Source organism: Coregonus clupeaformis, chromosome 40 (assembly GCF_020615455.1).
Source record: "Coregonus clupeaformis isolate EN_2021a chromosome 40, ASM2061545v1, whole genome shotgun sequence".
Classification (NCBI taxonomy): domain Eukaryota; kingdom Metazoa; phylum Chordata; class Actinopteri; order Salmoniformes; family Salmonidae; genus Coregonus; species Coregonus clupeaformis.
In genome coordinates, this window is record NC_059231.1 from 3,418,554 (window position 1) to 3,441,564 (window position 23,011).

At 51.1% G+C, this 23,011-nt stretch overlaps 1 protein-coding gene across 1 annotated transcript; it reads right to left on the reverse strand.

Moving 5' to 3' along the window:
* Positions 1-6,591: 6,591 nt before the first annotated feature.
* LOC121554977 (voltage-dependent anion-selective channel protein 2-like) lies at positions 6,592-7,685 on the reverse strand. The gene has a single exon (XM_041868717.1). The coding sequence runs from the start codon at positions 7,585-7,587 to the stop codon at positions 6,736-6,738; it is 852 nt and encodes a 283-aa protein (XP_041724651.1). The 5' UTR covers positions 7,588-7,685; the 3' UTR covers positions 6,592-6,735.
* Positions 7,686-23,011: the final 15,326 nt, after the last annotated feature.

Here is a 23,011-nt window from a genome sequence, read left to right on the forward strand (position 1 = left end):
GCTCCTCTCCCCAGTAGCCGGTTGTTTAACCTCCTCATCCTGAGCAAGAGGCTATGGAGAGGTACATCCAGGATTCTCTGGCTGCAGGACTTATCAAGCCATCTTCCTCCCCGTTGGGTGCTGTGTTTTTCTTTGTGAAGAAGAAGGATGGGTCATTGAGGCCGTGCATAGACTTCCATGGTCTGAATAATATCACTGTGAAGAACAAGTACCCATTGCCACTCATCAGCTCTGCTTTTGTCCCCTCCATGGTGCCACGGTAATTACCAAACTCAACCTCCGGAATGCCTACCACCTTGTCCCCATAAGCGAGGAGGACGAGTGGAAGACTGCGTTCAACACACCACTTGGTCACTTTGAGTATTTGGTCATGCCTTTTGGTCTTACTAACGCCCCTGCTGTTTTCCAAAACCGAGTCAATGACGTGCTGAGGGATGTGATTGGACACTTTATTATTTGTCTATTTAGATTACATCCTGATTTCTTCCAAGGACCACGAGGCTCACCAGCAACACGTTCGCCAAGCTTTTTGTTAAAGCTGAAAAATGTGAGTTCCATGCTGCCACAGTGTCTTTCCTGGGTTATATTATTGCACAGGGACAGTTACGTATGGACCCCGCCAAGGTCATGGAAGTCACAGAGTGGCCTGCGCCCTCCAACCTGAAGCAGCTACAGCATTTCTTGGGGTCTGCTAATCTTAACAGACCTTTCATCTGCAACTATAGCCATCTGGCAGCACCTCTCAACACTCTCACCTCCACCTCCACCTCTCACCTCCACCTCCACTCCGTTCCACTGGACTCCTGAGGCAGAGGCAGTATTCCTGGAACTCAAGCGTCGCTTCACCTCCGCTCCGGTCCTTACTCAGCCCGACCCAGAACTCCAGTTCATCGCGGAGGTGGATGCCTCTGACACCGGGGTAGGTGCTGTTCTGTCTCAACTTTCCCCCTCTGATCAGAAGGTCCACCCATGTGCATTCTTTTCCCATAAGCTCTCACCTGCAGAGAGGAATTTTGACATCGGAAACCAGGAACTCCTGGCAGTTAAGCTGGCTCTGGAGGAATGGCAGCACTGGCTGTAGGGCTCTGTAACCCCCTTCATCGTGTGGACAGACCATAAAAACCTGTCCTTTATCCAGACCGGCAAATGTCTGAACATCCAGCAAGCCAGGTGGGCCTTGTTCTTCAGTAGATTCAATTTCACATTCACTTATCACCCCGGTTCGAGGAATACCAAGCCTGATGCTCTCTCTCACCGGTTCACCACCGACAACACGGGTACCGAGCCAGAAGCCATTGTGCCATCCACCTGCATCGTTGCCGCCGTCACCTGGGAGATCGAGTCCCGTATCCGCCAGGCTCAGCAGAACCAGCCTGATCCGGGTAACGGTCCTAGTAATGCTCTGTTTGTCCAAGATTGTGTTCGCTCTGATGTTCTTACCCACCTCACCTGTCACCATGGTATGAACCGGACCCTCGCCTTCCTGCGTCAGCGCTTTTGGTGGCCCACCATGGAGAGAGATGTCCGGGAGTTTGTCTCAGCCTGTTCGGTTTATGCCCGGAACAAGACCACTAAACCCACTTCCAGTCTGCTCCACCCTCTTCCCATACCCAGTCACCCCTGGTCACACATAGCTCTGGACTTCATCACTGGCCTTCCCCCATCTAACGGTAACTCCGTCATCCTCACCATTAGTGACAGGTTTTCCAAAATGGCTCCCTTAATTCCCCTCTCTAAGCTCCCGTCCTCCAGGGAGACTGCGGACCTGTTAGTATCCTATGTGTTTTGTCTGCATGACATCCCCACTGACATCGTTTCCGACAGAGGACCCCAGTTTACCTCCCAGGTATGGAGATCCTTCTGTCCAGCTCTTGGTATCAATGTCAGTCTTTCTTCTGGATATCACCCCCAGACCAATGGCCAGACCAACGGTCAGACAGAACGGGCCAACCCTACTCTGCGTGACTTCTGCTAACACTACCTCCTGGAGCGCTCAGCTACCCTGGGTTGAATATGCCCACAACAAACTCACCAACACCTCGTCAGGTATGTCACCCTTCGAGTGTGCTCTGGGTTACCAACCCCCGCTTGTTCCCCGCCCAAGACGTTGAGGTTGCGGTTCCCTCTGGCCAGGACCATCTGCGCCGTTGTCACCGTACCGTCGCTGGGCCTCAGCTCCAGTCTACACCCTGGGTCAAAAGGTATGGCTCTCATCGAAGGACCTGCCATTGAAGGTGGCATCGAATAAACTTTTCCCCCGATTCATTGGTCCCTTTGAAATTGACCGTGTCATTAATCCCTCTGCGGTGCGCCTGAAACTCCCAGCCTCACTCAGGATCCATCCTACCTTCCACGTATCCCTGATTAAACCTGTCTGCTCCAGTCCCCTGTCTCCTCCTGCAGCAGCTCCTCCACCCCCTCGGCTCATTGATGACCATCTTGCCTATACCGTCCGACTGCTTCTGGACGTGGGCCGTCGGGGTCGTGGCTGGCAGTACCTGGTGGACTGGGAAAGATACGGGCCTGAGGAGCGCTGCTGGGTGCCCTGCCATCACATTCTGGACCCCTCCCTCTTACGGGATTTCTATACCTCACTCCCAGATAAGCCTCTACTGCTCATCCTGTGTCTCCTTGACCTGCTGCAACTCCCCCAGTACTCTCTCCCTCTCTCTTTGTGTGTGTGTGTGATTGTGTGGGCGGAGACAGGTGTACTGGAGTCAGAGCAGATCCCCACCAGCTGCAACCTGTTCCAATATTCAAGACCTCTACAAATACTCAGTCCTGCCACTTCCACACTGCCAGATTGTAATCTCTGCTCAGTCAGTCTACGCTTCTAGCCGTTTGTTACTATTCAGATCATGTTATTCTGTTGTGCCTGTTTTCCTTGCCTGACGCGGTTTTCCTCTCCGCAACAGTTCTGCCCGCTCCGACTCTGGTCCCTGTCTCCAGTCGCACGTCTCGTCATCCTGCTACTCTGTCCTGGATTCCCCACTCTACTACTCCCTTGGATTCCCCTCCGGACCTGCTCACCCTGTCTCAACCCCACTCGCTCCAGCCTCAGCCTCCGCACCTGGTTTCCAGCAGTTTCCCCTGACCTGCACTCCATCTTCCCCGTGTTTCAATAAATAACTTGGTTACTTCATCCCAGTCTCCTCATCTGAGTCTGCTCTTGGGTTCCCCTGTTCCACTCCGCGTAACAAACATTATCATATTCTACATATAATGTATGATCATATTCTAAACATAACATGTCATGTTCTACATATAACATTATCATATTCTACTTATAACATAGGATCATATTCGACATATAACATTATCATATTCTACATACAGTGGGGAGAACAAGTATTTGATACACTGCCGATTTTGCAGGTTTTCCTACTTACAAAGCATTTAGAGGTCTGTAATTTTTATAATATGTACACTTCAACTGTGAGAGACGGAATCTAAAACAAAAATCCAGAAAATCACATTGTATGATTTTCAAGTAATTAATTTGCATTTTAAAATTTGCATTTTAATGCATGACAGTATTTGATACATCAGAAAAGCAGAACTTAAAATTTGGTACAGAATCCTTTGTTTGCAATTACAGAGATCATACGTTTCCTGTAGGTCTTGACCAGGTTTGCACACACTGCAGCAGGGATTTTGGCCCACTCCTCCATACAGACCTTCTCCAGATCCTTCAGGTTTCGGGGCTGTCGCTGGGCAATAAGGACTTTCAGCTCCCTCCAAAGATTTTCTATTGGGTTCAGGTCTGGAGACTGGCTAGGCCACTCCAGGACCTTGAGATGCTTCTTACGGAGCCACTCCTTAGTTGCCCTGGCTGTGTGTTTCAGGTCGTTGTCATGCTGGAAGACCCAGCCACGACCCATCTTCAATGCTCTTACTGAGGGAAGGAGGTTGTTGGCCAAGATCTCGCGATACATGGCCCCATCCATCGTCCCCTCAATACGGTGCAGTCGTCCTGTCCCCTTTGCAGAAAAGCATCCCCAAAGAATTATGTTTCCACCAACATGCTTCACGGTTGGGATGGTGTTCTTGGGGTTGTACTCATCCTTCTTCTTCCTCCAAACACAGCGAGTTGAGTTTAGACCAAAAAGCTCTATTTTTGTCTCATCAGACCACATGACCTTCTCCCATTCCTCCTCTGGATCATCCAGATGGTCATTGGCAAACTTCAGACGGGCCTGGACATGCGCTGGCTTGAGCAGGGGGACCTTGTGTGCGCTGCAGGATTTTAATCCATGACGGCGGAATGTGTTACTAATGGTTTTCTTTGAGACTGTGGTCCCAGCTCTCTTCAGGTCATTGACCAGGTCCTGCTGTGTAGTTCTGGGCTGATCCCTCACCTTCCTCATGATCATTGATGCCCCACGAGGTGAGATCTTGCATGGAGCCCCAGACCGAGGGTGATTGACCATCATCTTGAACTTCTTCCATTTTCTAATAATTGTGCCAACAGTTGTTTCCTTCTCACCAAGCTGCTTGCCTATTGTCCTGTAGCCCCTCCCAGCCTTGTGCAGGTCTACAATTTTATCCCTGATGTCCTTACACAGCTCTCTGGTCTTGGCCATTGTGGAGAGGTTGGAGTCTGTTTGATTGAGTGTGTGGACAGGTGTCTTTTATAAAGGTAACAAGTTCAAACAGGTGCAGTTAATACAGGTAATGAGTGGAGAACAGGAGGGCTTCTTAAAGAAAAACTAACAGGTCTGTGAGAGACGGAATTCTTACTGGTTGGTAGGTGATCAAATACTTATGTCATGCAATAAAATGCAAATTAATTACTTAAAAATCGTACAATGTGATTTTCTGGATTTTTGTTTTAGATTCCGTCTCTCACAGTTGAAGTGTACCTATGATAAAAATTACAGACCTCTACATGCTTTGTAAGTAGGAAAACCTGCAAAATTGGCAGTGTATCAAATACTTGTTCTCCCCACTGTATAACACATTATCACAATTAACATATACCATATTATCATATTCTACATATAATACATTCTACACATAACATATCATGTTCTACATATAACATTATCATTCTCAACATATAAATATGATCATATAATACATAATCATATTCTACATATAATATATAATATACTACATATAACATATCATATTCTACATATAACATATCATATTCTATATATAACATATCATATTCTACATATAACATATTCTACATATAATATAATAATATAATATGCCATTTAGCAGACGCTTTTATCCAAAGCGACTTACAGTCATGCGTGCATACATTTTTTTTGTGTGTATGGGTGGTCCCGGGGATCGAACCCACTACCTTGGCTTTACAAGCGCCATGCTCTCTACCAGCTGAGCTACATATAACCTTATCATATTCCACATATAACACGTGATCATATTCTACATATAAGATATTGTTATATTCTAAATATAACATATTCTACATATAACTTGTTCTACATTTAACATACACTGAGTGTACAAAACATTAGGAACACATGCTCTTTCCATGACATCGACTGACCAGGTGAATCCAGGTGAAAGCTATGATCCCTTATTGATGTCACTTGTTAAATCCACTTAAAATCAGTGTAGATGAAGGGGATGAGACAAGTTAAAGGAGGATTTTAAACCTTGAGACATTTGAGACATGGATTGTGTATGTGTGCCATTCAGAGGGTGAGTGCCTTTGAACGGGGTATGGTAGTAGGTGCCAGGTACACCAGTTTGTGTCAAGAACTGCAACGTTGCTGGGTTTTTCACACTCAACAGTTCCCATGTGTATCAAGAATGGTCCATGCCCCGACGAATTGAGGTTGTTCTGAGGGCAAAAGGGGGTGCAACTCAATATTAGGAAAGTGTTCCTAATGTTTAGTACACTCAGTGTATGTGGAGATATGTGCACCACGTCATTGCTATGTGTGCTATTCAGAAGGTGAAAGGGCAAGACAAAATATTTAAGCGCCTTTGATCAGGGTATGGTAGTAGGTGCCAGGTGCACCAGTTTGAATGTGTCAAGAACTTAAATGCTGCTGGGTTTCTCACGCTCAACAGTTTCCCGTGTGTATCAAGAATGGTCCACCACTCAAAAGACATCCAGCCAACTTAACACACCTGTGGGAAGCATTGGAGTCAACATGGGGCCAACATCCCTTCTGAATGCTTTCAACACCTTGTAGAGTCCATGCCCCGACTAATTGAGGCTGTTCTGAGGGCAAAAGGGGGTGCAACTCAATATTAGGAAGGTGTTCCTAATGTTGTGTGCACTCAGTGTATTTTCATTTTAGTCATTTAGCAGACGCTCTTATCCAGAGCAACTTACAGTTAGTGAATACATTTTTTTTTTATACTGCCCCCCCCGTGGGAAACGAACCCACAACCCTGGCGTTGCAAACGCCATGCTCTATCAACTGAGCTACATCCCTGCCGGCCATTCCCTCCCCTACCCTGGACAACGCTGGGCCAATTGTGCGCCGCCCATGAGTCTCCCGGTCGCGGCCGGCTGCGACAGAGCCTGGATTCGAACCAGGATCTAGTGGCACAGTTAGCACTGCGATGCAGTGCCTTAGACCACTACGCCACTCAGGAGTTGTTGTTGCTTTAGATTAGATTCATCCCTTTCCTTTGAGACATCCCTTAAAATGGTGGTTGGGCTGGAAATACATAAGGCCAAATTCTTCTGCGATTCCCTCAATTCAAATAAATACAACGACTTCACTAGACAGGATAGCTAGATACTTATGCCTCCAGCTCCAGTCCCAGTTCCAGTTTGTGGCCACCGGCATTGATGCTTTTTCCGTCGACCAGTGCAGACAGGACGAGTTTCATACCTGGCCGCAGTGTCTGGGTATAGCCAACTCCCACCAAGCTGGCATTGTTAACTTTAGCAGATATTGAGGTAGTGGAGTCCAGCTGGTACTTGGCAGCGATGCCAAAGCGGGTGCTGTTGCTGCCTGCTGTCCAGGCCAGGTTCACAGCAGTCTCCAGCTGGTCATTTACCTTCTGGTAGATGGACCCTCCAAACTCTGTGCCATCATTAACATTGGTGTGCAGCTGGAAATCTCCTGTCTTATAGCCAACAGCGAAGTTGCTCTGGGTCATTTTGGACTTGGCCGTGTCGAAGGCCATCTGATAGCCAGCCAGCCATCCCTCGTATCCGGCCACCGCTGCCCCGTGGATGGCCGGGCCGGCAAAGTCAAAGTCTACATCCACACCCAGGTTGACGTATTCACGCTTATAGACAGTCTTCACCTTCCCACTCTTCTTGCCAGAATTTGGTGAGAATTGGGTGTCGAACGTAACTTTCAGTCCTTTGGTGATCTGGTCTTCAACGGTGATCTCAGTCCCCAGAGTGTTGTCTGTTGTCCACTTCTCTGTAAACGTCAGGCCGTATTCACCCCATTTGTACTTAGTCTCCAAGTTCCCGTTGACTTTGCTGGTGTCAGTGTTGGAGGAGCCCGAGGTTTTGAATTCCACTCCACTTGAAGACTTGGTCTTGACATCAAGTTTCACCAATCCAAAACCATATCCTTTGTTGAAGATGTCCTTTGCAGATTTGCCAAGGTCACCATATGATGGAGGTACAGCCATTATACCTCAGTTGGTTTGACTTGTTTTCAGGCTGTTTCTGACACCGCGTCGCGATACAGTCGTGTCCAGCTGGAGGGCGATGAAGGAGAAACACATAGAGATAGGGCAGAAGTCATATTCTACATATAACATATTCTACATATAACATATTATCATATTCTTCATATAACATTCTACATCTACAGTGGGGGAAAAAAAGTATTTAGTCAGCCACCAATTGTGCAAGTTCTCCCACTTAAAAAGATGAGAGAGGCCTGTAATTTTCATCATAGGTACATGTCAACTATGACAGACAAAATGAGAAAAAAAATCCAGAAAATCACATTGTAGGATTTTTAATGAATTTATTTGCAAATTATGGTAGAAAATAAGTATTTGGTCAATAACAAAAGTTTCTCAATACTTTGTTATATACCCTTTGTTGGCAATGACACAGGTCAAACGTTTTCTGTAAGTCTTCACAAGGTTTTCACACACTGTTGCTGGTATTTTGGCCCATTCCTCCATGCAGATCTCCTCTAGAGCAGTGATGTTTTGGGGCTGTCGCTGGGCAACACGGACTTTCAACTCCCTCCAATGATTTTCTATGGGGTTGAGATCTGGAGACTGGCTAGGCCACTCCAGGACCTTGAAATGCTTCTTACGAAGCCACTCCTTCGTTGCCCGGGTGGTGTGTTTGGGATCATTGTCATGCTGAAAGACCCAGCCACGTTTCATCTTCAATGCCCTTGCTGATGGAAGGAGGTTTTCACTCAAAATCTCACAATACATGGCCCCATTCATTCTTTCCTTTACACGGATCAGTCGTCCTGGTCCCTTTGCAGAAAAACAGCCCCAAAGCATGATGTTTCCACCCCCATGCTTCACAGTAGGTATGGTGTTCTTTGGATGCAACTCAGCATTCTTTGTCCTCCAAACACGACGAGTTGAGTTTTTACCAAAAATTATATTTTGGTTTCATCTGACCATATGACATTCTCCCAATACTCTTCTGGATCATCCAAATGCACTCTAGCAAACTTCAGATTGGCCTGGACATGTACTGGCTTAAGCAGGGGGACACGTCTGGCACTGCAGGATTTGAGTCCCTGGCGGCGTAGTGTGTTACTGATGGTAGGCTTTGTTACTTTGGTCCCAGCTCTCTGCAGGTCATTCACTAGGTCCCCCCGTTTCAGTCTTCCCAGCCTGGTGCAGGTCTACAATTTTGTTTCTGGTGTCCTTTTACATTCTACATGTCATATATTATCATATTCTATATATAACACGTGATCATATTCTACATATCATACATCATATTCTACATATCATATATGCTCATATTCTATATATAACATATTATCGTATTCTACAGATCATATATGATCATATTCTACATATCATATATGATCATATTCTACATATCATATATTATCATATTCTACATATAATATATGATCATATTCTACATATAATATATGATCATATTCTACATATAATATATAATCATATTCTACATATCATATATTATCATATTCTACATATCATATATTATCATTTTCTTAAGCCCTTGCTGAAGATGCTCTATTCTCTGGGGAATTTTTCACGACACATTTTCTTTCCTCCACGACGCAACCTATTTTCTCACTTTTGTCTCTCATTTCACTTAAGATCCTGTTTATTCTAAATCCATATAAGTTTGGAATTAACTAGATGCCAACATCTTACAAATCCTGTTAATAAGCATGGAAGATGACTGTGTCACGCCCTGGCTCTGGGGACTCTTATAAGTTGAGCCAGGGTGTGAATTTTCTATGTGTCATTTTCTATGTCATGATCTAGTTCGTGTAGATCTATGTTGGCCAGGGTGGTTCCCAATCAGAGGCAGCTGATTCTCGTTGTCTCTGATTGTGAACCATACTTAGGCAGCCTGTTGGCACTAGTTATTTGTGGGATCTTGTTTCCGTAAGGTTTGTTTTGGTGTATTAACCTAGGACTTCACGTATCGTTTGGTTTGTTGTTTTGTTTGTGTGTGTACTTAATAAAAGATGTACGCTTACCACGCTGCGCCTTGGTCCGCTTCTTCCTGTAACGATCATGACAGACTGCCATTATAAGTTATGAACTTTTCATAAGGATCCTTGACTTGATGAATTGATCCATAATTCGACACCTCACCCAGCCCTACTGTGTGACTGGGTATAACTTTAAATTGAATTAATCCTATCAACCTTCATAGCCATCTCTACTGAAATGGATCAAAAGAAAGCTTTGTCAGATGTCCTCATTGTGAACCATGCTGATATCGGTACTTTGCTGAAGGGCAGAAGTGAAGAGTGAATGGGTTATCTTATTGAATAAGGAGTAGGAGGTTTTATCGCTGGTTAAATGGCATGCCTCATCTCCTCTGATGTATCACCCTGAGCCCGGGGGGACTTTGTGTGTGTGTTTGACAATGTCCTCACTGGCTGCGCCCGGAGCTAATGTTGAGACAATGAGCCTGCTCTCCTCCATCTCCTCTTCTCACTTATGTTTAAGAGTCTATTTGTCTTTTTTATTGACGGTCATTCAATCAGTCCAGGCACATTAAATCATGTGATCCTCACTGTGTTGGCTGGCTGTTCTGTTCAAAACACCTTCAGGAGATTATCAATGCTCAGTTAATTCTGTACACATGACTTACTGTAGCTAGCTTGATAGCACTCACCCAGGGCTGTTTTTCCACTGCAGCAGTATAGTGTAGATGTCTCAGTTGGCAGAGGACCCTTGTCCTGTCTGTCGCAGTCTGTTTGAAGTCTGCTGTGTATACCTCTCAGCTCCTCTCTGGCTGTCACAGTGTTCAGGCAGGGCCAGACAGAGACAGGGAGTCACTTTATGGGTATTGAACGGTTCCATCTCCAGCTCTGATGCAGTCAGGGGAGAGGTAATCACTGGGTCACAGAAAGAGAGGGCATCCCTCTTTTATTGCTTGTGTTGTACCCAGATATGGGACAATATGATAGGTTCATGTGAAAAAACAGTAAGGTTGGGCAAGTACACAATGCTGTAGGAGTAAATCCTTGAAAGTAGCACAGGTTAGCACATTTCTGTTTTCTGTTCCTTGTAGTGTTTTTCTATGAATGCATTGGTGTAGAAATGATTAGTTATTTGACTGAAAATTACTCTTATCCCTAACTAACACTCAAGGGACAATCCTCGTCCCTCACCCACAACCACAACCACAACCATGCCAAATGGGAGGTTCTGGTGCCCCATAAAAACGTGTTTCCCCTCTGAACGCCACACTGCTCCTCCAGGGAGGCCCATCTGCAGACAGGTTAATGGCATATCCAGGCCAATCCTGTAATAGCTGTCTGCCATGGGCGCCACCGCCGCAGCTAACCAATGTTGACTGGAAGGGGAGTGGAGGGGAGGGAGAGAAAGAGGTGGTTGCTGGTGGAAAAGTTCACTTTAAAACACAGGGGTGGGACAACAGAGCCACAATTGAGGAGCCAATAAACTCTGACACTACATCCCTTGGGAGCCAATGGGAGGAAGGTACTATTATCGAGTTTTGACATGGGAGGCACTAACCGCGGCTGACTGGAAGCCCCCATTGGCCCTGGCAGGCTGTTAAACCTCCGAGTCATCACACCAAGGATTAGAACAGGGGATGACTGTCATGGTTGATGCACTCTGATTCAGGCTTCCTATTAACGGCTATCTTCTGCCTGTGGGCTGAGGAGGTGGGCGGGTTTAGGTTTCATCACACAAATGAAACATTACAAGACTCCCACATTGATGGTGCCTGTGCGTTATATGCGATCATAATGAGGACGTTGGTATTTCAATCTGGGCTAGAGAGGAACTGTTCAAACCAGTGGCGGTTGGTGCCGTTTAAGACGAGGGAGGACGATTATTTTCTTTATTCACATGGCCTTATTTCTGTTAGAGCATATTGGATGACTGTCATTCATATTCCATTCACCCAGCTCAATGTAACATCGATATATTTAGGCTACTACATGATACTCAGTATGAAAAATGTATGCACTCACTAACAGTAAGTCGCTCCTGTCTCCCACAGACAGACGCCTGCTCCTGTCTCCCACAGACAGACGCCTGCTCCTGTCTCTGATGCCTGCTCCTGTCTCCCACAGACAGAGCCTGCTCCTGTCTCCCACAGACAGATGCCTGCTCCTGTCTCCCACAGACAGACGCCTGCTCCTGTCTCCCACAGACAGACGCCTGCTCCTGACTCCCACAGACAGATGCCTGCTCCTGTCTCTGATGCCTGCTCCTGTCTCCCACAGACAGACGCCTGCTCCTGTCTCCCACAGACAGATACCTGCTCCTGTCTCCCACAGACAGATGCCTGCTCCTGTCTCCCACAGACAGATGCCTGCTCCTGTCCACCACAGACAGATACCTACTCCTGTCTCCCACAGACAAACGCCTGATCCAGTCTCCCACAGACTGACGCCTGATCCTGTCTCCCGCAGACAGATGCCTGCTCCTGTCTACCACAGACAGACGCCTGCTCCTGTCTCCCACAGACAGATACCTACTCCTGTCTCCCACAGACAGATGCCTGCTCCTGTCTACCACAGTTAGATGCCTACTCCTGTCTCCCACAGACAGACACCTGCTCCAGTCTCCTACAGACAGACACCTGATCCTGTCTCCTGCAGACAGACGCCTGCTCCAGTCTACCACAGACAGACGCCTGCTCCAGTCTCCCACAGACAGACGCCTGCTCCAGTCTCCCACAGACAGACGCCTGCTCCAGTCTCCCACAGACAGACGCCTGCTCCAGTCTCCCACAGAGAGACGCCTGCTTCTGTCTCCCACAGACAGACGCCTGCTCCAGTCTCCCACAGACAGACGCCTGCACCAGTATCCCACAGACAGACGCCTGCTCCAGTCTCCCACAGACAGACGCCTGCTCCAGTCTCCCACAGACAGACGCCTGCTCCAGTCTCCCACAGACAGACGCCTGATCCTGTCTACCACAGTTAGATGCCTGCTCCAGTCTCCCACAGACAGACGCATGCTCCTGTCTCCCACAGACAGACGCCTGCTCCTGTCTCCTAGAGACAGATGCCTGCTCCAGTCTACCACAGACAGACGCCTGCTCCAGACTCCCACAGACAGACGCCTGATCCTGTCTCCCACAGACAGACGCCTACTCCAGTCTCCCACAGACAGACGCCTGCTCCAGACTCCCACAGACAGACGCCTGCTCCTGACTCCCACAGACAGATGCCTGCTCCTGTCTCTGATGCCTGCTCCTGTCTCCCACAGACAGACGCCTGCTCCTGTCTACCACAGACAGATACCTGCTCCTGTCTCCCACAGACAGATAACTGCTCCTGTCTCCCACAGACAGATGCCTGCTCCTGTCCACCACAGACAGATACCTACTCCTGTCTCCCACAGACAAACGCCTGATCCAGTCTCCCACAGACTGACGCCTGATCCTGTCTCCCGCAGACAGATGCCTGCTCCTGTCTACCACAGACAGACGCCTGCTCCTGTCTCCCACAGACAGATACCTACTCCTGTCTCCCACAGACAGATGCCTGCTCCTGTCTACCACAGTTAGATGCCTACTCCTGTCTCCCACAGACAGACACCTGCTCCAGTCTCCTACAGACAGACACCTGATCCTGTCTCCTGCAGACAGACGCCTGCTCCAGTCTCCCACAGACAGACGCCTGCTCCAGACTCCCACAGACAGACGCCTGCTCCAGTCTCCCACAGACAGACGCCTGCTCCAGTCTCCCACAGACAGACGCCTGCTCCAGTCTCCCACAGACAGACGCCTGCTCCAGTCTCCCACAGACAGACGCCTGCTCCTGTCTCCCACAGACAGACGCCTGCTCCAGTCTCCCACAGACAGACGCCTGCACCAGTATCCCACAGACAGACGCCTGCTCCAGTCTCCCACAGACAGACGCCTGCTCCTCTCTCCCACAGACAGACGCCTGCTCCTGTCTCCCACAGACAGACGCCTGCTCCAGTCTCCCCACAGACAGACGCCTGATCCTGTCTACCACAGTTAGATGCCTGCTCCAGTCTCCCACAGACAGACGCCTGCTCCTGTCTCCCACAGACAGACGCCTGCTCCTGTCTCCTAGAGACAGATGCCTGCTCCTGTCTCCCACAGACAGATGCCTGCTCCTGTCTCCCACAGACAGACGCCTGCTCCTGTCTCCCACAGACAGATACCTGCTCCTGTCTCCCACAGACAGATGCCTGCTCCTGTCTCCCACAGACAGACGCCTGCTCCAGTCTCCCACAGAGAGACGCCTGCTTCTGTCTCCCACAGACAGACGCCTGCTCCAGTCTCCCACAGACAGACGCCTGCACCAGTATCCCACAGACAGACGCCTGCTCCAGTCTCCCACAGACAGACGCCTGCTCCTCTCTCCCACAGACAGACGCCTGCTCCTGTCTCCCACAGACAGACGCCTGCTCCAGTCTCCCACAGACAGACGCCTGATCCTGTCTACCACAGTTAGATGCCTGCTCCAGTCTCCCACAGACAGACGCCTGCTCCTGTCTCCCACAGACAGACGCCTGCTCCTGTCTCCTAGAGACAGATGCCTGCTCCTGTCTCCCACAGACAGATGCCTGCTCCTGTCTCCCACAGACAGACGCCTGCTCCTGTCTCCCACAGACAGATACCTGCTCCTGTCTCCCACAGACAGATGCCTGCTCCTGTCTCCCACAGACAGACACCTGCTCCTGTCTACCACAGACAGATACCTACTCCTGTCTCCCACAGTCAAACGCCTGCTCAAGTCTCCCACAGACTGACGCATGATCCTGTCTCCCGCAGACAGATGCCTGCTCCTGTCTACCACAGACAGACGCCTGCTCCTGTCTCCCACAGACAGATACCTGCTCCTGTTTCACACAGACAGACGCCTGCTCCTGTCTCCCACAGACAGACGCCTGATCCTGTCTCCCGCAGACAGACGCCTGCTCCTGTCTCCCACTGACAGATACCTACTCGTGTCTCCCACAGACAGATGCCTGCTCCAGTCTCCCACAGACAGACGCCTGGTCCAGTCTCCCACAGACAGACGCCTGCTCCAGTCTCCCACAGACAGACGCCTGCTCCTGTCTCCCACAGACAGACGCCTGCTCCAGTCTTCCACAGACAGACGCCTGCTCCAGTCTACCACAGACAGAGGCCTGCTCCAGTCTCACGACAGACAGAGGCCTGCTCCAGTCTACCACAGACAGACGCCTGCTCCAGTCTCCCACAGACAGACGCCTGCTCCAGTCTACCACAGACAGACACCTGCTCCAGTCTCCCACAGACAGACGCCTGCTCCAGTCTACCACAGACAGACGCCTGTCCCAGTCTACCACAGACAGACGTCTGCTCCAGTCTACCACAGACAGACGCCTGCTCCAGTCTCCCACAGACAGACGCCTGCTCCAGTCTCCCACAGACAGACGCCTGCTCCTGTCTCCCACAGACAGACGCCTGCTCCAGTCTTCCACAGACAGACGCCTGCTCCAGTCTACCACAGACAGAGGCCTGCTCCAGTCTACGACAGACAGAGGCCTGCTCCAGTCTACCACAGACAGACGCCTGCTCCAGTCTCCCACAGACAGACGCCTGCTCCAGTCTACCACAGACAGACACCTGCTCCAGTCTCCCACAGACAGACGCCTGCTCCAGTCTACCACAGACAGACGCCTGCTCCAGTCTACCACAGACAGACGTCTGCTCCAGTCTACCACAGACGGACGCCTGCTCCAGTCTCCCACAGACAGACGCCTGCTCCAGTCTCCCACAGACAGACGCCTGCTCCAGTCTACAACAGACAGACGCCTGCTCCAGTCTCCCACAGACAGACGCCTGCTCCAGTGTCCCACAGACAGACGCCTGCTCCAGTCTCCCAAAGACAGACGCCTGTTCCAGTCTCCCACAAACAGACGCCTGCTCCAGTCTCCCACAGCCAGACACCTGCTCCAGTCTCCCACAGTCAGACGCCTGCTCCAGTCTACCACAGACAGACGCCTGCTCCAGTCTACCACAGACATACGCCTGCTCCAGTCTACCACAGCCAGACGCCTGCTCCAGTCTCCCACAGACAGACGCCTGCTCCAGTCTACCACAGACAGACGCCTGCTTCTGTCTCCCACAGACAGACGCCTGCTCCAGTCTCCCACAGACAGACGCCTGCACCAGTATCCCACAGACAGACGCCTGCTCCAGTCTCCCACAGACAGACGCCTGCTCCTCTCTCCCACAGACAGACGCCTGCTCCTGTCTCCCACAGACAGACGCCTGCTCCAGTCTCCCACAGACAGACGCCTGATCCTGTCTACCACAGTTAGATGCCTGCTCCAGTCTCCCACAGACAGACGCCTGCTCCTGTCTCCCACAGACAGACGCCTGCTCCTGTCTCCTAGAGACAGATGCCTGCTCCTGTCTCCCACAGACAGATGCCTGCTCCTGTCTCCCACAGACAGACGCCTGCTCCTGTCTCCCACAGACAGATACCTGCTCCTGTCTCCCACAGACAGATGCCTGCTCCTGTCTCCCACAGACAGACGCCTGCTCCAGTCTCCCACAGAGAGACGCCTGCTTCTGTCTCCCACAGACAGACGCCTGCTCCAGTCTCCCCACAGACAGACGCCTGCACCAGTATCCCACAGACAGACGCCTGCTCCAGTCTCCCACAGACAGACGCCTGCTCCTCTCTCCCACAGACAGACGCCTGCTCCTGTCTCCCACAGACAGACGCCTGCTCCAGTCTCCCACAGACAGACGCCTGATCCTGTCTACCACAGTTAGATGCCTGCTCCAGTCTCCCACAGACAGACGCCTGCTCCTGTCTCCCACAGACAGACGCCTGCTCCTGTCTCCTAGAGACAGATGCCTGCTCCTGTCTCCCACAGACAGATGCCTGCTCCTGTCTCCCACAGACAGACGCCTGCTCCTGTCTCCCACAGACAGATACCTGCTCCTGTCTCCCACAGACAGATGCCTGCTCCTGTCTCCCACAGACAGACACCTGCTCCTGTCTACCACAGACAGATACCTACTCCTGTCTCCCACAGTCAAACGCCTGCTCAAGTCTCCCACAGACTGACGCATGATCCTGTCTCCCGCAGACAGATGCCTGCTCCTGTCTACCACAGACAGACGCCTGCTCCTGTCTCCCACAGACAGATACCTGCTCCTGTTTCACACAGACAGACGCCTGCTCCTGTCTCCCACAGACAGACGCCTGATCCTGTCTCCCGCAGACAGACGCCTGCTCCTGTCTCCCACTGACAGATACCTACTCGTGTCTCCCACAGACAGATGCCTGCTCCAGTCTCCCACAGACAGACGCCTGGTCCAGTCTCCCACAGACAGACGCCTGCTCCAGTCTCCCACAGACAGACGCCTGCTCCTGTCTCCCACAGACAGACGCCTGCTCCAGTCTTCCACAGACAGACGCCTGCTCCAGTCTACCACAGACAGAGGCCTGCTCCAGTCTACGACAGACAGAGGCCTGCTCCAGTCTACCACAGACAGACGCCTGCTCCAGTCTCCCACAGACAGACGCCTGCTCCAGTCTACCACAGACAGACACCTGCTCCAGTCTCCCACAGACAGACGCCTGCTCCAGTCTACCACAGACAGACGCCTGTCCCAGTCTACCACAGACAGACGTCTGCTCCAGTCTACCACAGACAGACGCCTGCTCCAGTCTCCCACAGACAGACGCCTGCTCCAGTCTCCCACAGACAGACGCCTGCTCCTGTCTCCCACAGACAGACGCCTGCTCCAGTCTTCCACAGACAGACGCCTGCTCCAGTCTACCACAGACAGAGGCCTGCTCCAGTCTACGACAGACAGAGGCCTGCTCCAGTCTACCACAGACAGACGCCTGCTCCAGTCTCCCACAGACAGACGCCTGCTCCAGTCTACCACAGACAGACACCTGCTCCAGTCTCCCACAGACAGACGCCTGCTCCAGTCTACCACAGACAGACGCCTGCTCCAGTCTACCACAGACAGACGTCTGCTCCAGTCTACCACAGACGGACGCCTGCTCCAGTCTCCCACAGACAGACGCCTGCTCCAGTCTCCCACAGACAGACGCCTGCTCCAGTCTACAACAGACAGACGCCTGCTCCAGTCTCCCACAGACAGACGCCTGCTCCAGTGTCCCACAGACAGACGCCTGCTCCAGTCTCCCAAAGACAGACGCCTGTTCCAGTCTCCCACAAACAGACGCCTGCTCCAGTCTCCCACAGCCAGACACCTGCTCCAGTCTCCCACAGTCAGACGCCTGCTCCAGTCTACCACAGACAGACGCCTGCTCCAGTCTACCACAGACATACGCCTGCTCCAGTCTACCACAGCCAGACGCCTGCTCCAGTCTCCCACAGACAGACGCCTGCTCCAGTCTACCACAGACAGACGCCTGCACCAGTCTACCACAGACAGATGCCTGCTCCAGTCTCCCACAGACAGATGCCTGCTCCTGTCTCCCACAGACAGACGCCTGCTCCAGTCTCCCACAGACAGACGCCTGCTCCTGTCTCCCACAGACAGACGCCTGCTCCAGTCTACCACAGACAGACGCCTGCTCCAGTCTCCCACAGACAGACGCCTGCTCCAGTCTCCCAAAGACAGACGCCTGCTCCAGTCTACCACAGACAGTAGCCTGCTCCAGTCTCCCACAGACAGACGCCTGCTCCAGTCTACCACAAACAGACGCCTGCTCCAGTCTCCCACAAACAGACGCCTGCTCCAGTCTCCCACAGCCAGATGCCTGCTCCTGTCTACCACAGACAGACGCCTGCTCCTGTCTCCCACAGACAGACGCCTGCTCCAGTCTACACCAGACAGACGCCTGCTCCAGTCTCCCACAGACAGACGCCTGCTCCAGTCTACCACAGACAGAGGCCTGCTCCAGTCTACCACAGACAGACGCCTGATCTAGTCTCCCACAGACAGACGCCTGCTCCAGTCTCCCACAGACAGACGCCTGCTCCAGTCTACCACAGACAGAGGACTGCTCCAGTCTAGCCTTTGTTAAGTTCATAAAGATCCTGATATACTGTAAGTGGATGCAGATGCATCATTCTAAAATGGCGAGGTAGCGCTCTCCCTACAGTGTGTACCTAAATTCCGTTAAGGGAGTGAACGTTATTCATAATAAGGGTTACATGGAGAAAACTGGACTTCTCTGAAATGAAAATGGATGGCCCTCCCTATATTTGACCTAAACCCTCCCTGAACGCTTGAAAAAATTTAAAGTAACCCTCCCCTATACCCAAAAAAGTAATGAAAACACAGTGGATAGCAGAGAACATTTCACAGCTTTGATTTGATTTGATTTGATTTGATTTGATTTGATTTGTTTCTAGCATAAAGCATCGCTAACGAAAGCGCTGTTATTGATCACTTTATATAATTGGATCTGTTTTATTTTTTTCAAAATCTTAAAATAACAAGTGGTAGGCCTGTGCTTTTTGCCATTTTCTTTAATAAAAAAGGTAGGCCTATGGCATACCCTCTCATACCCCTCAATTTGAGTCTTGGCTTTAACTTAACAGCCCTTCACTGACACGGAGGTAGGCTACTTAAAGAGTGCATGGTGGGTGGAGGAATTGACCAACAAATCAATGGACATAGCAGCCTATAGCCTAATTTCGTCTGTCAAACAGGTAGGCCTACCTCTTATTTCTTAAATAGGAAGAAATAGGCTCCAACACAAAGCCCTCTTGTTGTTAGTAAACTCTAATTAAAATGAAGATGGTTTAACTGAATTACGCCTACTCGAATTTGTCTACTTTCAGCACCATGAGCTGTCCATTTCCGATTGATTGTGCTGCGGCTCCTGCTTCAAGTTTCAGCACCACAATGTTAAGTTACTCGAATTTGGCTTATTGTAAGGTCAATAAAATACATAATGGACAAGAAACATATTGTTTTTAATAAAATCAATTATAGTAGTATCAAGCTATCAAAGTTGACCTCTGGTCCTCCCTCTCATCTTGGCGCTCTCCTTCTCAAACTGAACAGAACATAGGCTATAGGCTAGTCCACACGCAAGATTTTTTGGACTAGGCATAATCAAAATGTATTTTCAGAAGAAACGTTTGACTCTCCTCCTGAAATGCCATTGTAGCCCTACACAGCTCAACCATTGGTTAAGCAGCACACAAAAACTGTTTTGATCAGCAAGAGCAGAGCAGGCCGGGGCTCAGGGTTAGAATATCCATTGCACGGCCTCCCGAGTGGCGCAGCGGTCTAAGGCACTGCTACGCAGTGCTTGAGGCGTCACTACAGCCCCGGGTTCGTCTCCTGTCTCCCACAGACAGACGCCTGCTCCAGTCTCCCACAGACAGACGCCTGCTCCAGTCTACCACAGACAGACGCCTGCTCCAGTCTCCCACAGACAGACGCCTGCTCCAGTCTACCACAGACAGAGGCCTGCTCCAGTCTACCACAGACAGACGCCTGCTCCAGTCTGCCACAGACAGACGCCTGCTCCAGTCTACCACAGACGGACGCCTGCTCCAGTCTACCACAGACAGACGCCTTCTCCAGTCTCCTACAGACAGACGCCTGCTCCAGTCTCCCACAGACAGACGCCTGCTCCAGTCTCCCACAGACAGACGCCTGATCCTGTCTACCACAGACAGACGCCTACTCCTGTCTCCCACAGACAGACGCCAGCTCCAGTCTCCCACAGACAGACGCCTGCTCCAGTCTCCCACAGACAGACGCCTGATCCTGTCTACCACAGACAGACGCCTACTCCTGTCTCCCACAGACAGACGCCTGCTCCAGTCTCCCACAGACAGACGCCTGCTCCAGTCTCCCACAGACAGACGCCTGCTCCAGTCTCCCACAGACAGACGCCTGCTCCAGTCTACCACAGACAGACGCCTGCTCCAGTCTCCCACAGACAGACGCCTGCTCCAGTCTCCCACAGACAGACACCTGCTCCAGTCTCCCACAGACAGACGCCTGCTCCTGTCTCCCACAGACAGATGCCTGCTCCAGTCTACCACAGACAGAGGCCTGCTCCAGTCTACCACAGACAGACGCCTGCTCCAGTCTCCCACAGACAGACGCCTGCTCCAGTCTACCACAGACGGACGCCTGCTCCAGTCTACCACAGACAGACGCCTTCTCCAGTCTCCTACAGACAGACGCCTGCTCCAGTCTCCCACAGACAGACGCCTGCTCCAGTCTCCCACAGACAGACGCCTGATCCTGTCTACCACAGACAGACGCCTACTCCTGTCTCCCACAGACAGACGCCAGCTCCAGTCTCCCACAGACAGACGCCTGCTCCAGTCTCCCACAGACAGACGCCTGATCCTGTCTACCACAGACAGACGCCTACTCCTGTCTCCCCACAGACAGACGCCTGCTCCAGTCTCCCACAGACAGACGCCTGCTCCAGTCTCCCACAGACAGACGCCTGCTCCAGTCTCCCACAGACAGACGCCTGCTCCAGTCTACCACAGACAGACGCCTGCTCCAGTCTCCCACAGACAGACGCCTGCTCCAGTCTCCCACAGACAGACACCTGCTCCAGTCTCCCACAGACAGACGCCTGCTCCTGTCTCCCACAGACAGACGCCTGCTCCAGTCTCCCACAGACAGACGCCTGATCCTGTCTACCACAGTTAGATGCCTGCTCCAGTCTCCCACAGACAGACGCCTGCTCCAGTCTCCCACAGACAGACGCCTGCTCCAGTCTCCCACAGACAGACACCTGCTCCAGTCTAACACAGACAGACACCTGCTCCAGTCTACCACAGACAGACGCCTGCTCCAGTCTACCACAGACAGACGCCTGCTCCAGTCTCCCACAGACAGACGCCTGCTCCAGTCTACCACAGACAGACGCCTGCTCCAGTCTACCACAGACAGACGCCTGCTCCAGTATACCACAGACAGAAGCCTGCTCCAGTCTCCCACAGACAGACGCCTGCTCCTGTCTCCCACAGACAGACGCCTGCTCCAGTCTCCCACAGACAGATGCCTGCTCCTGTCTCCCACAGACAGACGCCTGCTCCAGTCTACCACAGACAGACGCCTGCTCCAGTCTCCCACAGACAGACGCCTGCTCCAGTCTCCCACAGACAGACGCCTGCTCCAGTCTACCACAGACAGACGCCTGCTCCAGTCTCCCAGACAGACGCCTGCTCCAGTCTACCACAGACAGAAGCCTGCTCCAGTCTCCCACAGACAGACGCCTGCTCCAGTCTCCCACAAACAGACGCCTGCTCCAGTCTCCCACAGCCAGACGCCTGCTCCAGTCTCCCACAGACAGACGCCTGCTCCAGTCTACCACAGACAGACGCCTGCTCCTGTCTCCCACAGACAGACGCCTGCTCCAGTCTCCCACAAACAGACGCCTGCTCCAGTCTCCCACAGCCAGACGCCTGCTCCAGTGTCCCACAGACAGACGCCTGCTCCAGTCTACCACAGACAGACGCCTGCTCCTGTCTCCCACAGACAGACGCCTGCTCCAGTCTCCCACAGACAGACGCCTGCTCCAGTCTCCCACAGACAGACGCCTGCTCCAGTCTACCACAGACAGAGGCCTGCTCCAGTCTACCACAGACAGACGCCTGCTCCAGTCTCCCACAGACAGACGTCTGCTCCAGTCTACCACAGACAGACGCCTGCTCCAGTCTACCACAGACAGACGCCTGCTCCAGTCTCCCACAGACAGATGCCTGCTCCAGTCTCCCACAGACAGACGCCTGCTCCAGTCTACCACAGCCGGATGTCTATGAAGGCTGATGGATGGGAATGTGTCCTTTATATTTCAACAGTGCATTGATTAGACATTTTAAAAAAGAATAGCCTGTGTTAAGTTCATAAAGATCCTGATATACTGTAAGTGGATGCAGATGCGTCATTCTAAAATGGCGAGGTAGCGCTCTCCCTACAGTGTGTACCTAAATTCCGTTAAGGGAGTGAACGTTATTCATAATAAGGGTTACATGGAGAAAACTGGACTTCTCTGAAATGAAAATGGATGGCCCTCCCTATATTTGACCTACACCCTCCCTGAACGCTTGAAATTTTTTAAAGTACCCCTCCCCTATACCCAAAACAATAATGAAAACACAGTGGATAGCAGAGAACATGTCAGTTTACCCTCACTTCCTGGACAGACCAGAGCCTTAGGTGTGCAGTTTTAGAAACTGTTCTTCATCCTGTTAGCGTTACATGGCAATGTGGGAATTTTTATAGCGCACAGGGCTGCGGGCCAGAAGGTTGTGGGTTTGCAGACCACCGTGGACAGGAGTAGGGGTGGAAGATCTCCTTTATAGTAAAAGCATTGCATGAATATATCATTGTATTTGCAGGTCCAAGAAAAAAATAGCTTTTTATAGACATTTCATGCAATTCTACGTAATTTTACATATTAGCGTAATATTTTTTAAATACCACACAAACTACTGAAAT

Excerpts from the sequence above, each read along its gene's own strand:
- LOC121554977 (XM_041868717.1), bottom strand. The coding sequence starts at position 7,587 with ATGGCTGTACCTCCATCATATGGTGACCTTGGCAAATCTGCAAAGGAC.